Source organism: Mya arenaria, chromosome 7 (assembly GCF_026914265.1).
Source record: "Mya arenaria isolate MELC-2E11 chromosome 7, ASM2691426v1".
Classification (NCBI taxonomy): Eukaryota; Metazoa; Mollusca; class Bivalvia; order Myida; family Myidae; genus Mya; species Mya arenaria.
In genome coordinates this window covers 13,852,572-13,870,968 of record NC_069128.1, presented here as the reverse complement: position 1 = coordinate 13,870,968, position 18,397 = coordinate 13,852,572, and the positions used below count along the sequence as shown (strand labels likewise).

Below are 18,397 nucleotides of genomic sequence, written 5' to 3'. Positions count from 1 at the left end.
TGGTTTGCCTAACACAACTACTATCGAGTGCACAACTGGTTTACCTAACACAACTACTATCGAGACCACTACTGGTTTGCCTAACACAACTACTATCGAGACCACAACTGGTTTGCCTAACACAACTACTACAGAGACCACAACTGGTTTGCCTAACACAACTACTATCGAGACCACTACTGGTTTGCCTAACACCACTACTATAGAGACCACTACCGGTTTGCCTAACACAACTACTATCGAGACGACCACAACCGGTTTGCCTAACACAACTACTATCGAGACCACAACTGGTTTGCCTAACACAACTACTATCGAGACCACTACTGGTTTACCTAACACAACTACTATCGAGACCACAACTGGTTTGCCTTACACCACTACTATCGAGACCACTACTGGTTTACCTAACACAACTACTATCGAGACCACAACTGGTTTACCTAACACAACTACTATCGAGACCACTACTGGTTTGCCTAACACAACTACTATCGAGACCACAACTGGTTTACCTAACACAACTACTATCGAGACCACAACTGGTTTACCTAACACAACTACTATCGAGACCACTACTGGTTTGCCTAACACAACTACTATCGAGACCACAACTGGTTTACCTAACACAACTACTATCGAGACCACTACTGGTTTACCTAACACAACTACTACAGAGACCACAACTGGTTTACCTAACACAACTACTATCGAGACCACTACTGGTTTGCCTAACACAACTACTACAGAGACCACTACTGGTTTGCCTAACACAACTACTATCGAGACCACAACTGGTTTACCTAACACAACTACTACAGAGACCACTACTGGTTTGCCTAACACAACTACTATCGAGACCACTACTGGTTTGCCTAACACAACTACTACAGAGACCACTACTGGTTTGCCTAACACAACTACTATCGAGACCACAACTGGTTTACCTAACACAACTACTATCGAGACCACTACTGGTTTGCCTAACACCACTACTACAGAGACCACTACTGGTTTGCCTAACACCACTACTACAGAGACCACTACTGGTTTGCCTAACACAACTACTATCGAGACCACAACTGGTTTGCCTAACACAACTACTACAGAGACCACTACAGGTTTGCCTAACACCACTACTACAGAGACCACAACTGGTTTACCTAACACAACTACTATCGAGACCACTACTGGTTTGCCTAACACCACTACTACAGAGACCACTAGAGGTTTACCTAACACAACTACTACAGAGACCACAACTGGTTTACCTAACACAACTACTATCGAGACCACTACTGGTTTGCCTAACACCACTACTACAGAGACCACAACTGGTTTGCCTAACACAACTACTACAGAGACCACAACTGGTTTACCTAACACCACTACTATCGAGACCACTACTGGTTTGCCTAACACCACTACTACAGAGACCACTACTGGTTTGCCTAACACAACTACTACAGAGACCACAACTGGTTTGCCTAACACAACTACTATCGAGACCACAACTGGTTTACCTAACACAACTACTATCGAGACCACAACTGGTTTGCCTAACACAACTACTATCGAGACCACTACTGGTTTGCCTAACACCACTACTACAGAGACCACTACTGGTTTGCCTAACACAACTACTATCGAGACCACAACTGGTTTGCCTAACACAACTACTATCGAGACCACAACTGGTTTACCTAACACAACTACTATCGAGACCACTACTGGTTTGCCTAACACAACTACTATCGAGACCACAACTGGTTTACCTAACACAACTACTATCGAGACCACTACTGGTTTACCTAACACAACTACTACAGAGACCACAACTGGTTTACCTAACACAACTACTATCGAGACCACTACTGGTTTGCCTAACACAACTACTACAGAGACCACTACTGGTTTGCCTAACACAACTACTATCGAGACCACAACTGGTTTACCTAACACAACTACTACAGTGGCCACTACTGGTTTGCCTAACACAACTACTATCGAGACCACTACTGGTTTGCCTAACACAACTACTACAGAGACCACTACTGGTTTGCCTAACACAACTACTATCGAGACCACAACTGGTTTACCTAACACAACTACTATCGAGACCACTACTGGTTTGCCTAACACCACTACTACAGAGACCACTACTGGTTTGCCTAACACCACTTCTACAGAGACCACAACTGGTTTGCCTAACACAACTACTATCGAGACTACAACTGGTTTGCCTAACACAACTACTACAGAGACCACTACAGGTTTGCCTAACACCACAACTACAGAGACCACAACTGGTTTACCTAACACAACTACTATCGAGACCACTACTGGTTTGCCTAACACCACTACTACAGAGACCACTACAGGTTTCCCTAACACAACTACTACGGAGACCACAACTGGTTTACCTTACACAACTACTATCGAGACCACAACTGGTTTACCTAACACAACTACTATCGAGACCATTACTGGTTTGCCTAACACCACTACTACAGAGACCACTACTGGTTTGCCTAACACCACTTCTACAGAGACCACTACTGGTTTGCCTAACACAACTACTATCGAGACTACAACTGGTTTGCCTAACACAACTACTACAGAGACCACTACAGGTTTGCCTAACACCACTACTACAGAGACCACAACTGGTTTACCTAACACAACTACTATCCAGACCACTACTGGTTTGCCTAACACCACTACTACAGAGACCACTAGAGGTTTCCCTAACACAACTACTACAGAGACCACAACTGGTTTACCTAACACAACTACTATCGAGACCACTACTGGTTTGCCTAACACCACTACTACAGAGATCACTACTGGTTTGCCTAACACAACTACTACAGAGATCACAACTGGTTTACCTAACACCACTACTATCGAGACCACTACTGGTTTGCCTAACACCACTACTACAGAGACCACTACAGGTTTGCCTAACACAACTACTACAGAGACCACAACTGGTTTGCCTAACACAACTACTATCGAGACCACAACTGGTTTACCTAACACATCTACTATCGAGACTACTTCTGGTTTGCCTAACACAACTACTATCGAGACCACTACTGGTTTGCCTAAAACCACTACTACAGAGACCACTACTGGTTTGCCTAACACAACTACTATCGAGACCACAACTGGTTTACCTAACACAACTACTATCGAGACCACAACTGGTTTACCTAACACCACTACTATCGAGACCACTACTGGTTTGCCTAACACAACTACTATCGAGACCACAACTGGTTTACCTAACACAACTACTATCGAGACCACTACTGGTTTACCTAACACAACTACTACAGAGACCACAACTGGTTTACCTAACACAACTACTATCGAGACCACTACTGGTTTGCCTAACACAACTACTACAGAGACCACTACTGGTTTGCCTAACACAACTACTATCGAGACCACAACTGGTTTACCTAACACAACTACTACAGTGGCCACTACTGGTTTGCCTAACACAACTACTATCGAGACCACTACTGGTTTGCCTAACACAACTACTACAGAGACCACTACTGGTTTGCCTAACACAACTACTATCGAGACCACAACTGGTTTACCTAACACAACTACTATCGAGACCACTACTGGTTTGCCTAACACCACTACTACAGAGACCACTACTGGTTTGCCTAACACCACTTCTACAGAGACCACAACTGGTTTGCCTAACACAACTACTATCGAGACTACAACTGGTTTGCCTAACACAACTACTACAGAGACCACTACAGGTTTGCCTAACACCACAACTACAGAGACCACAACTGGTTTACCTAACACAACTACTATCGAGACCACTACTGGTTTGCCTAACACCACTACTACAGAGACCACTACAGGTTTCCCTAACACAACTACTACAGAGACCACAACTGGTTTACCTTACACAACTACTATCGAGACCACTACTGGTTTGCCTAACACCACTACTACAGAGACCACTACTGGTTTGCCTAACACAACTACTACAGAGATCACAACTGGTTTACCTAACACAACTACTATCGAGACCACTACTGGTTTGCCTAACACAACTACTATCGAGACCACAACTGGTTTGCCTAACACCACTACTACAGAGACCACTACTGGTTTGCCTAACACAACTACTATCGAGACCCCAACTGGTTTTCCTAACACAACTACTATCGAGACCACTTCTGGTTTGCCTAACACCACTACTACAGAGACCACTACTGGTTTGCCTAACACAATTACTATCGAGACCACTCCTGGTTTGCCTAACACCACTACTATCGAGACCACTACTGGTTTGCCTAACAAAACTACTATCGAGACCACAACTGGTTTACCTAACACCACTACTACAGAGACCACAACTGGTTTGCCTAACACCACTACTACAGACACCACAACTGGTTTACCTAACACAACTACTATCGAGACCACAACTGGTTTGCCTAACACAACTACTATCGAGACCACTACTGGTTTACCTAATACAACTACTACAGAGACCACTACTGGTTTACCTACCACCACTACTACCGAGGCCACTACTGGTTTACCTAACACAACTACTACAGAGACCACAACTGGTGTACCTAACACCACTTCTACCGAGACCACTACTGGTTTACCTACCACCTCTAATACCGAGACCACAACTGGTTTACCTACCACCACTAATACCGAGACCACAACTGGTATACCTACCACCACTACTACCGAGACCACTACTGGTTTACCTAACACCACAACTATCGAGACCACAACTGGTTTGCCTAACACAACTACTATCGAGAACACTACTGGTTTATCTAGCATCACTTCTATAGATGCCACAGGTAAAAAGGGCACTACTGGTTTGCATACCACCACTACTACCCTGACCACTACTGAGTTGCCTACCACCACAACTATCGAGGCCACTACAAGTCTGCCTACCACCACTACTACCGAGGCCACTACTGCTTTGCCTACCACAACTACTACCAAAGCCAGTACTGGTTTACCTACCACAAATGTCACAGGTAAAAAGGGCACTACTGGTTTGCCAACAACCACTACTATCGAGGCTCCTACTGCTTTACCTAGTATCACTTCTATAGATGCCACAGGTAAAAAGGGCACTTCTAGTTTGCCTACAACCACAACAACTACCGAGGCCACTACAAGTTTGCCTACCACCACTACAATGGAGGCCACTACTGGTTTGCCCACCACAACTGCTACAGAAGCCAGTACTGGTTTACCTACCACAAATGTCACAGGTAAAAAGGGCACTACTAGTTTGCCAACAACCACTACTACCAAATCCACCACTAGTTTGCCTCCCACAACTACTACAGGGGCTCCCACTGGTTTACCTACCACCACTACTACCGAGGCCACTACTGGTTTGCATACAACCATTACTACTGAGGCCGCTACTAGTTTGCCTACCACTACTACTACCGAGGCGACTACTGGTTTGCCTACCACCACTACTACCGAGGCCACCACTAGTTTGCCTACCATCACAACTAGCGAGGCCACTACTAGTTTGCCTACCACCACTACTACTGCTTTACCTAGCACCACTTCTACAGATTCCACAGTTAAACAGGGAACTACTGGTTTGTCAACAACCACTACTACCAAAGTCAGTACTGGTTTGACTATCACAACTACTACCGAGGCAACTACGAGTTTGCCTAACACAAATACTACCGAGGCAACCACTGGTTTGCCGACCACAACTACAACCGAGGCAACAAGTGGTTTGTCTACCACCACTACTACCGAAGCCACAACTGGTTTGCCTACAACAAAAACGAGCGAGGCCACTACTGGTTTGCCAACCACCACAACGAGCGAAGCAAGTACTGGGTTGCATTCCAGCACTGCTACCAAAGCCAATACTGGTTTGCCTACCACCACTACTACCGAGGCCATCACTGGTTTCAAAACACCCATTATTACGGTGGCCACCACTGCTTTTCCTACCACTACTTCTACTGCGGCCACTACTTGTTTGCCTATCACTTCTACTACCAAGGCAACTACTGTTTTGCCTATCACCACTACTACCGAAGCCACAGGTAAAAAGGGCACTATTGGATTGCCAACAACCACTACTACCGAGACCACTACTGATTTGTCAACCACAACTACTACAGAGGCCACCACTGGTTTGCCTAGCGACACTTCTACAGATGCTACAGGTAAAAATGGCACAACTGGTTTGCCAACAACCATTTATACCGAGACCAGTACTGGTTTGCCTACCACAACTACTACAGAGTCCACCACTGGTTTGCCTACCACCACTACTACCGAGGCCACCACTAATTTGCGTTCCACAACTACTTCTAAAGCCACCACTAGTTTGCATACCACTACTACTACCGACGCATTTTTTGGTTGGCCTTCTATCACTTCTACCGAGGCCACTACTGTTTTGCCCAGCACCACTTCTACAGATGCCACAGGGAAAAACGGCACTACTGGTTTGCCTACCACCGCTTCTACCGAGACCACTACTGGTTTGCCTACCACAACTACTACAGAGGCCACCAATGGTTTGCCTACCACCACTACTACTGAGGCCCCTACTAGTTTGCCTACCACTACTACTACTACCGAGACCATCAGTGGTTTGCCTACCACCACCTCTACCGAGGCCACTACCGGTTTGCCTATCTCCACTTCTACCGAGACCACTACTGGTTTGCCTACCACCACTTCCACCGAGGCCACTACTGGTTTGCCTACCACCACTACTACCGAGGCCACTACTGGTTTGCCTACCACCACTACTACCAAGGCCACTACTGGTTTGCCTACCACCATTACTATCGAGGCCACTACCGGTTTGCCTACCACCACTACTACCAAGGCCACTACTGGTTTGTCTACCACCACCTCTACCGAGGCCACTACCGGTTTGCCTAGCTCCACTTCTACCGAGACCATCAGTGGTTTGCCTACCACCACCTCTACCGAGGCCACTACTGGTTTGCCTACCACCACCTCTACCGAGGCCACTACCGGTTTGCCTAGCTCCACTACTACCGAGACCATCAGTGGTTGGCCTACCACCACCTCTACCGAGGCCACTACCGGTTTGCCTAGCTCCACTTCTACCGAGGCCACTACTGGTTTGCCTACCACCACTACTACCAAGGCCACTACTGGTTTGCCTACCACCATAACTATCGAGGCCACTACTGGTTTGCCTACCACCACTACTACCAAGGCCACTACTGGTTTGCCTACCACCACTACTGTCGAGGCCACTACTGGTTTGCCTACCACCATTACTATCGAGGCCACTACTGGTTTGCCTACCACCACTTCTACCGAGGCGAATACTGGTTTGCCTACCACCACTACTACCAAGGCCACATCTGGTTTGTCTACTACCACTTCCACAGAGGCCACCACTGGTTTGCCTTACACCAATACTTCCGAGGCGACTACTGGCTTGCCTTACACAATCTCTACCGAGGCCACCACTGGTTTGCCTACCACAACTACAACCGAGGCCACCACTGGTTTGCCTACCACAACTACAACCGAGGCCACTACTGGTTTGCCTACCACCACTACAACCGAGGTCACTACTGGTTTGCCTACCATCACTACTACCGAGGCCACTACTGGTTTGCCTACCATCACTACTACCGATGCCACTACAAGTTTGCCTACCATCACTACTACCGAGGCCACTACTGGATTCCCTACCATCACTACTACCGATGCCACTAATGGATTCCCTACCATCACTACTACCGATGCCACTACAAGTTTGCCTACCATCACAAATTACGTGGGCACTACTGGTTTGCCTACCACCACTACTTCTGAGGCCACTTCTGGATTGCCTACCATTAATACTACGGTGGCGACTTCTGGTTTACCTACCACCAGTTCGAACGAGGCCACTACTAGTTTGCCTACCACCATTACGAGCGAGGCCACAACTGCTTTGCCTACCACCACAACTACCGATGTCACTACTAGTTTGCCTACCACCACTACTAGCGAAGCCACTTCTGCAGAATTCACTGCTGTGCCTTCAAACACAACCACACGGATCACTTCTGTCTTGCTTTCTTCCACTTCTACAAAGGCTACTACATTCTCGCCTACCACGACTACTACAATTGTCACTTCTTCCTTGCCTTCCACCAATTTTCCAACCATGAAGCCAAATTTGGGTAAGAATATTATACAGGTATGAGTTCTGACACACTTTATCGTTTTCAAAGATTTTTTTGGCCTTATCGTTTTGATAAACAAGCTTCAATTAATTCAAATGTGGAGTTTCTTGTTCCACGACGATCAATACATTCTTTAATTGAGTTACTGATTCTTACAAAAAAGATTGAATTGTTGTGTTAACAAATGCCTTCTACTTTATCGTGTTCTTGTTTTCTTTGATGTGTTATTCTCTTTCACCTTACACACAGTGAGCGCAGTGGTTGTGTTTAACTTCACACTTGTGATCCAAGCAGAGTTTACAGACAAGCTCGGTCATGATGTCAACTTTAATGCCAATTTTAGGAGTCTGGTAGGAATCACACCATTTACTTTACAAAACTTGTCTTCAACTGTTTACTTCTTACTCGTTATCCGCAGAAAATTCTGTAACTCGCTCAGAGCAGGATTGTGCACCTCGATATGTATTTAAAGAAATGTTATTATATACATTCTATTGACTTTTATGTTTTATTTTACGAAATTTCGTAAAAAACGCATCCATACGAGTTCGACCCGACCTATGACTTAGTGCCTTGACGTTGGACAATACATAAAATATACAGTAGTTCTCATCATAAACGCTCTCAAAATATAATTAAAATATTCAATTTTGAATCTTGAGTCTTAACTAAGGCTTAAGACCCGACGTAAAATGGCCACATAAATCTGTGCAGAACAAACCTGTAACGTTTTAAGTTTGATTTTTTATGTTAATTCATGTTCGAAAAAGAACTCATTAGAAGGTTTCATTTGCTGAGTAAAACATTTTCCAAAAGAATGTTTGAGAAGATGCCGAACCTATCGACCTCATCTGTGTATGCAATATCGTGTTTGTCTTCAGTGTAAAATAGTCGAAGAACAGAAATAATTAGCATTTACACGTCTCTCTGATTCAAGCACATCCCAAATTTGGACCCCAAAGATTAAGATTCGAAGGCCTGAAGTCACCGAGCAACCAATTCGCGAACAGTCCTTTGTCTAAGCGTCATTTTTAATATGCCGTTCTTACGGGGTGCATTGATAATACACACTTAAACTTTATCATTTTAATCAGTTGCATCCCTACTCTATAGAAATGACTCGGATATGGTGCTGTTTATTCGTCGGAAATGCTCTTTCAGTAGATTTTAAGTACCTCCCATGGCCGCTCGTGTAAGATAGGTTCATTCCGACCCGAGCGTAGGGTGTTTTGCGGAAACGAGGTTTACCGAGTTTCCGCAAAACACCCTGCGCGAGGGTCGGGATGAACCTATCTTACTCGAGCGGCTATGGTAGATGCTTTTTCTCCCACCTCAGTTAAACAAAATTAAGTAAAAATGTAATTTTTTGCTGGAACTCTTTTGTGCTTAGTGAAAATAAATGCGTATGGATTTGTGATAATTCGTGGTTGTCATGGATATGCGCGCAGTGATTCGGGTTATGTTAACTGTCAGATCGGTGTGTAAATAGTTCTGAGGAGAGTGAAGCATTATTTCTTGAAAGGTGCGTGAAAACTGTTTTATGGTGACATTTGAAGCGAGAAATACTTAATTAGCGTTCTTAATATTGCCACAAGACAAGACTTCCATGATGCTACAGACGACAGTCTTCAACAAGGGAGGTAATTACAATGTGATGACCATTAAAAAGTGGGCAAGATAAGAATTTCTAGCATGGTTAAATTATTGGATCTACTTATCTGAGGTGGGAGAAAAAATATCAAACCAAGAAGATATATATTCATCGTACAAATGATGAGTGTTCCACAACGCTCAGCAAAACGAAGTACCGGGTGTTTTATCTTTTACCCGAGGGTAAAAAATAAGTATATTACCTAAAACTCGCATAACAAGATAAGAACTTTGTCTTTATTAAGGTCATTTACGATACGGAACCGTCCAGGTAATCTAACATAGAGAATCCGTAGTGTTTTGGACACCTTTGCACACGGTCAGGCTTAGTTTAGACATTTAATACTAAAACCATAACATTTATATTAAATACACGAAATCATCAGAAGCAAAAGCGATTACGGTGAAACCCGTAAACAGTAAAATACTTTATCATTCGGAACTTCTCGGCCATTTTTATCGTAAACAACCTCGGATGTATTTGGACGGTTTACATACTCAAAACGTGGCACGTTTAAGTCCGCTGCAAGCAGATCGCGTAGTAATTTTATTTAGCAATTAAACTTTATGACTTAACTCTTGGGAATCTAAATTATGTTTGCAATAATAGGTTCACTTGCAAACAATTTAAACTTAAATCAATAAATACAACTCTAAAACACTACATTTAATTAATGAAAAAATTTACAAATTTCTTCAGCTGATGTACCGGCATACAGCACAGGGGCAGATTGCGTTGTTTTGACACACCACGCCCCCGTCCGTTTTTTTTTGTTGTTTTTTTTTATCAATTTTTTTTTATCAAATTTTAGTAAGAATATGACGTGGTAACTGTAGCATGTGAAAATTGGCAAATTTTTTTTATTTATTTTATTATCTGTGTAGATAAAATGTAGAGTTTGGTTAAGATTTGATAAAGTTATGGCCTCTTAAACAGGGTCATGTCGGCAAATACATGGAAATTCAGGGTTAAGTCGTCACCCTTTACAAAGATAATAAAATAAAAAAAATAAAAAAAAAATTTTTTTTTGCCAATTTTCACAAGTTACAGTTACCACATCATATTCTTACTAAAATTTGAGAAAAAAAAAACGGACGGGGGCGTGGTGTGTCAAAACAACGCAACCTGCCCCTGTGGCATACAGTACATCCGATGTCGTTTTCGATAAAAATGGCGGAGGAGATCAGAATGATTCTTTATAACTTTCACTGAGACAGAAGAAGTTGGTTTGTTTCATTCTTAAACTATGTTAAATAGACGTTTAATTGATTACCCTGTGATTTAAATCTCAAAGGAAGTATAAAAACGCAACTTACTTTTCAGACGAAACTACTATGTACTTTGTACGTATGACATAAAAACCTACGCCCAACTGTACTATCCGGAAATGTTTATTTTCAGGGCTCCGGCCTTAATGATTCTAGGAACATAACACAACATACTAAGCCGCATCGTTGATGCATTGCATCAACATTAGACACGTACTTTCGTATTTATTTCAGCTGATGAAGACGATGTTTAATAACATTCCACATGTAAACTTCACAGTCAGTTACAGGTAAAGGTTATTGCTTATTAATTAAAACTTCAAATTGAAGCTATTAAAATTCTGGTCATTTAAGATCATCGAGTACATTTTAAAAAGCTGGTTCTGAAAATATACATTCGTGGAAACTTCCAATGCCAGTGTTTCTTACGGATCCTTCTCCAAATAAATGCTAATACTTCACTAAGACTGACATACATTCTCTCATACAATCCCTATTCCATGTCGACTTAGCCAATAGTGTGTTGACTTGTTACGAACTTAGATATTCTACATCATGAACTTCGTCATAAACATCATAGACGCGCCTATTTGTCACAATATTTAGTAATTTACTTATATCATTGTATCAAATCATTTCTTAACTATTCCGTTTTTAGGACGAATACATTCAATATAAATGCAGTGTTACATGTTGATCGAAGTTCATTCATCCATTTAATATTTCATGTATACTCAGGTATATACACTCATTATTCATTACAGTGCAGGAAGTATACGGTGTCACATAGCGACGACAGTGCCACAAGAGAAACCGGGGATCGCACATGAAACCGTGAAGGCACTAGAAGATATCCGAATCAATACTAACGTCGCAAGAAACGTCATTGCCACAAATCTGACTCACCTTTTAACAAAGGTCCTCCATATCAATATCAGCGAGGACGCTATTGGAGTCAACAACTTTGTGGAAGAGATAGCGGGAGAAAAGGGTAATTTCTCTTGATATCAAACAGATTCAAGTCGTGTTATTGTTTTCCCATTCTCTCGAAGTTTTAAGGTTATTAAACTAAAATCAATATTTTATCAAATCGATCACCCAATTTTTAACAAACCGACCTCCTTGATGCGCTGGGAAATATGTTTACTGAATGCCATGATCAATTAGGCAGAAAATAGCATGATATCTAGTTTTACATGCAACATATTGTTTTAAATATGGTTATGTTATCAATAAGAGCGGTAACTCATAATAGATAACTGTCCTACATAGGTTAATTTCTACTTATATTGAGTGCTATGGCTATAAACGGTACAATGTAATCCGTGGCGTTCACAACCGTCCAGCTAATTGATTACTATAGTAAATATTCATTTATATCTTGTTCATGTATTGTTTATAAACATTTTTCCTAACAGAGGCATACGAACAGTCTCCCGACCCCTGTTCCTACTTTCGGTCAGACGTGTGCCCGACCACCGCCTACTATTTCACGTGCGCAGGGAATGGATCACCATCGTGCAGACACAAATGCGAGGGGCCGAATGGGCAGGGCTTATGTGGGGATCATGGCACGTGCTTCTTTGGTCTCCAAGACAAGGCACTGGCTTGCAAGTATGTCGATATGACAAATAAACGAGGGCGAGTGGTTTGGTAAAAAATGCACAAATATGAATGATATATATGGTACATATTCAGATAAAACACTCTTTGAAATTAATTTACTGGTTCATTCGTATATGGAACATTGACTTGGGTGACGCTTTCGACTGAATAAATTACATTCAAAATAAAACATATGTTTGCATATATATAAGTCACTTTTAATTGCGTTTCTGGAAATTTGGTTCTTCAAAAAAGAGTGATTCGGGCAAATTAGATAGTAAGGACAGGCACATTTTACATTTGGCGATTTCTAAAAATAGAACAATAATAACCCGTATGTTGCAGGTGCGAGGTGACATCATGGCACGTGTATCACGGCGCGCAATGTGAGCAGACGACAGCGACACTTTGGTTCGTGTTGGCGGTATCTCTTGGTACAGGAAGTGCTTTCCTGCTGATTCTTGTAACCATCATTATTTGGCTCTGCATACGCCGCCGACGAGATAAAAAGACGCACGGCGTCAGGTAATTAATTCGTAGGGTCATTTAAGGGTACAAGATATGGATGTAAGCATCATTTTAGCATCCTTTTTACAATTTGGTGACGATTGCTTCAAACATATATATGATAATAAGTCAATGGTCAACCCTGATTATTATTATTATTATCATTATTATTATCATTATTATTATTGTTATTATTATTATTATTATTATTATTAGTAGTAGTAGTAGTAGTAGTAGTAGTAGTAGTAGTAGTAGTAGTAGTAGTAGTAGTAGTAGTAGTTGTAGTAGTAGTAGTAGTATCCTGATTATTATTATTATTATTATTATTATTATTATTATTATTATTATTATTATTATTATTATTATTATATTAGTATATACACATATTATTTGTCTTTTAGTCTGTCTGATGACTTGGACTGGGAATTTTTTGGGTCCGGAGGGATTGGGACGCTTAGGGACCTCAGTTTCCGGTCACGCCCCGATAAGACGAGCCCCCTTTACGGCCGATTCCACAGACAACCGGGACATGTCAATGAGGTTAATTTAATAGTTTAGCAACTTCGGTGTTGGCGGGTAAGGGGCTTTTAGAGACGTCGTTTTTTGATACGCCAAAGAAACCTACCAGAGCATGATACATATCTTCTAACAGCAAGCTTCTTATTTTAGCTTTAATATTTACCTAGGGTTTACGAATATCATAAAAAGTCTGGTTTTAAATATGAAATTTAATTAACAGGCAGATGAGTTTGAAAATAAGTTCCAAAAGAGTAACTAGATCAACAAAAATGGCCGCAGCGCAGCCTTGACCGTTTGTTTTCATATTCTCTAATTTTCCTCCAAACAGACATTTGAACCGGTGTTCAGCGGAAGTGGCCGACGGCGGGCGGGCATGTACCTCCCGACAGAACAAGAAGCTGGCGCCTCAAACGTGCCTTCCTTTCTTCGTATCGACACCACCGCTGACGTAAGTATATGATGGTAATATATGGTATTTACCAAGTTATATCAACCATAGGTCATATCAACCAATTAAGCTGAGATCAACCGAGTAAGGTCATATCATCATATTGAGTTAATGTCAACCGATTAAAGTAATATAAACTAAAGTTGATCAGATCATCCGATGTGATTTCAATTGATTGGGGTAATTTCAGCTGATGTTCACCATATAGTCGGAAGTTGATCACATCAGTGGTATGACATGTATGTCATATAAACCACTTTCAGTCATATACAGAATTCGGTCATTTTAACCGAATTAGGCCATATCAACCGATTTCGGTCACATAAACCGATTTTGATCATCATAACCGAATTAAGCCATATCAACCGATTTCGGTCATTAACCAATTTTGGCCATATCGACCAATTTTGGCCGTATCAACCGATTTTGGTCTAATACCGATTTCGGTCATATCAACCGAATAAGACTATTTCAATCGATTTTGGCCATTGTCAACTTGAAACTGTATTATTAGCTATAACTTTGAAATGAAAATCTTGTGCACATTTTAAAGGGACTCATTCATAGATTGGCATCAATATATCATCTATTAAGCATTACAATACTTCCATATTTTCTTTCTAAATAAGTGTTGATATTGGCCAAAGATAACCCATTTTCAGGCAACTTTAATACTAGTTAGCCTACTTTCTATAGCCACCCGCTTTCTTCTGAAACACACCTCGGTGGTCTGTGTATTCCACATCTTAAACATTCGCCTGAAACTGTATCGGGAGTTACAATGTTTTTAATCCTAGTTGCCCTTTGAAGGTACTCTCACAATAGATTGGCACCAAAATGCACCACAATTAAATCAGCATTAAAAAGCTATATATTATTCTTGTTTTCAATTTGAATGCTGTTGAACATGATCAAATACCCGATATTCCACCAACCCTACAACTAACTTATTTGGAACTTGGATACATATTAAAAGCATCACGTCATCAAGTCTTTCTTGGGCACACCCGATTTTTCTGCAACTGACTTCGGGCGTCTTTGTCTTCCACATCTTAAATAAGCTCATGAAATTCCATTCAGTTTGGATTGTTAGATGAAAAGTGTCATAATCATCGAGCTATATTATTCTAATCACCATATGGAATAAATTTAAAGATGCACTCCCACAGATTTTGACTATTTTTTGTCTTGGAATGAGCCAATTTTTGCGTAAATATCTGAAAACCAGTAATATAAGGATACTGACAAAGATCGTTTTCATATTTACGTTCGAAAATTAATGTTTTATGGCTTAACGTGTTACTAACACTTTAAGAAAAATGCATAAACATCAAGTTTTGAACATAAATATGAAAACCTGCGATCTGTTCTTTTTTGTCAGCAGTCTTATATCGCTGGTTTCCATGCATTTTCGCAAAAATTTGCTCGTTCTAAAGCAAAAAATAAAAAAGTTGTCAAAACGTTCAATTTGTGAGAGTGCAGCTTTAATGGAGTTTAACGTTATGAATATCCTGAGTACCAAGGAGTTTGACTTAACGCCGTCTTATGTCTCTGAGTGTCGTTTACTAGTATTTTATGTTGATGAACATGGAAGTTCTACATGTACATACATAGAGTACACGAACGCTGAATTATTTGATGAATACGACACTATGGTGATGTTGCATCCATGGTTACTAGCCATGCCCAATAGTCACGGCTCTAAAACACGCCCAATTACGTAAATAAATCTAACCTACAGGGATGCTATATTTAATTAAACGGAGTTGTCGCACTTTATCTATGTGGTGTTTATTTAGGCACATCTAAGGGATATGACATGATCATGACTGGGCTAGGCAATTTGAGTTTGTGTTTTTGGTCTATTAGCATAAAAGCGGATTTGACAAGGTCTTCAAACGAGATTTTTAATCAACGAGGGATCCTTTTTTTACAAAATGTTCGCCATTTTTATAATATGATGTATATTTTGTAAAATGAAAACTTGCTGATTTGCCTTCTGGTCCTTGAAGATGTCATCAGCCCAAAACGGCTAATTTGGTTAAAATCTGCTAGCTTAACTCGTTTATTTAAGAAGTTATCTTGTTCTGTATTCTTGATTTTGTTCCCGTGTTGTTCTGTCAATGTTTGATGGATGTTATTAGTTTCAAAACTGTGTTATCATTAATTACAGAAAAAATGTCAACAACTCTTTAAAAACAAATCCAAATTAGTCATTTAAGAGACTGAACCTCATTATGATATTACTTAGGGCGTGCTGAAATCACGTCTCTTAATCTTTTCCAGTATTCCATACAACGACCGACAGTTTCGCACGAACCATTGGGCGCCTACAGAAACCTCTACTCAGATGTGAGTATTAGTGGCCATACATAACTTATAAAACGGTCACCGGTAAAGCATACATACAACATTTAATTTACACCCCAAATTATCAGTAATCATAAACAGTCATACATATCAATGTATATTTACAATCCCAAATATCAATAAAAATCATAATCTAAAAAAAAAAAAAAAAAAAATTCGATCACAGACATGAACAAGCATCTACAATTACAACACTAATGTTCGAGTTTAGAATACCAAGTTGGTAAATTTGGCGTCGACGGAAAGTACAATATTCGCCACAATTAAAACTAACACACTTTGTTAAACGCAATTCGGAAAAAAAACACACAATATATTCTGATTCTGTTTTACAGGCATATAACACAGAGTTTCCGACAGACACACGCCCTAAGCCATCAGCTTCTAGCATGGACATTTGAACAATGCTTTAGTTACCATGACACTGGAAGTTTAATATAAGTTGCGCGCGCATAACCAGCTGGCCTGAGCATGCGCAAACATATTATAGTGCTTTGGTACATTTTGTGTCATTATCATTGAAGCATATTGTGATATTCCCTTTATTGTATTTCGTTTGACGGGGAATATAACCAGTTACATTCCTTTGTTATTGTTAATGTTTTATTGTGTTTATGTATATTAAAATAAAACCTTTAAGCAGTTTAATGACTTTAGTTAGTGTAAAATACTAAAGGCATGTCAGATGTTTTTTCCAGCTAGTGCGTTTAGTTTTATCTTAGTTTGAGTTGCAATCTTGGTACAGTGTTGAACACGCCACATAAGAAATAAGGATGCCAGGTCCACCTTACCAACGAACCTGTTGCTTAATGGGTGGCCCAATTACCGTGAACCTCAACTTTGTCATCTTCTGTTGGAACGAAATAAACAAGGAAAAATACATTCGTGTTTAAGACATATTATTAAATGCACACGCTTTCAAAACCATATAATTTATTTACAATTCCGTACCCAGCATACACGTTTACATAATTTATATAACACAGATTCATCCGCCATTTTGTTTATTTTGCGGCCCTATTACCGTGATAATGTCTTTGGACCAATCAGAGAACAGTATTAACCAAATATTCAAAAACATTCAACAAAACCTTGCTCCAAATGATGCACAAATAAAATAGGATTAGATTTAGAAAGTTATTTCCATTTTTTTTAAATTAATCAAGTGTATTAAACACACTATATGCAGAATATTAGGGGCAATTTTTTGATTCAGCTTTTACATATTGGTAACAAAAAAGAGTCAAAATACCCTTTGACTCACCCAGTTTGACAACTGAAAGTAAGTAAACAAATGCTCTAAAAATGGCTCACAAAAAAACTACGCATGGGTACACATTTGGCTTATTTTGACATTCATGGTAATAGGATCCTCGCGGCCGGGAGGAGGAATCCAAACACACTTAAGAGAGGCAGATGAAAACGGGGAAAAATAAATGAACAATACATAATTACTGATCGTTTTACTACTGCTTTTCATATAATTAATCCACAAAAAGACGCATGTTATTCAAAGGTCAAAGGAGGTATTGTTGGGCCAGACACAAACGCAAGACATTTTGTCACACTTGGTCGTACAGAAGGGTGGACACCCGGACTCCGCTCCCTGGGGACATTTGGTGGTTGCGCTACAGGCGTCTGAAACACAAAAATATGTTGTTTTTTTGTATGTTGTCGCTAAAAGTTTTTTTCAAAAGAGAATGTTCGCCTTCCTTTGCCTGAAACAAAGAGCCTCCAAACAATCCACGGTGTTGTTGTTAAAAAGTAGTGATATTCCGGTTATTACAATGTCGCAGAGGGATTATTC

The 18,397-nt window shown here is 40.6% G+C and overlaps 1 protein-coding gene across 1 annotated transcript; it reads left to right on the top strand.

Annotated features, from left to right (window-relative positions):
• Positions 1-1,786: 1,786 nt before the first annotated feature.
• Positions 1,787-17,164, top strand: LOC128240155 (mucin-2-like; the record flags this gene model as incomplete). The annotated part of the gene is made up of 10 exons (XM_052956674.1): positions 1,787-8,219; positions 8,472-8,572; positions 11,376-11,431; positions 11,906-12,132; positions 12,560-12,755; positions 13,092-13,271; positions 13,655-13,793; positions 14,101-14,220; positions 16,507-16,572; positions 16,926-17,164. Coding segments are annotated over 10 exons (7,584 nt in total), but the record flags the coding sequence as incomplete, so codon positions are not given.
• Between the last annotated feature and the right edge of the window lie 1,233 nt (positions 17,165-18,397).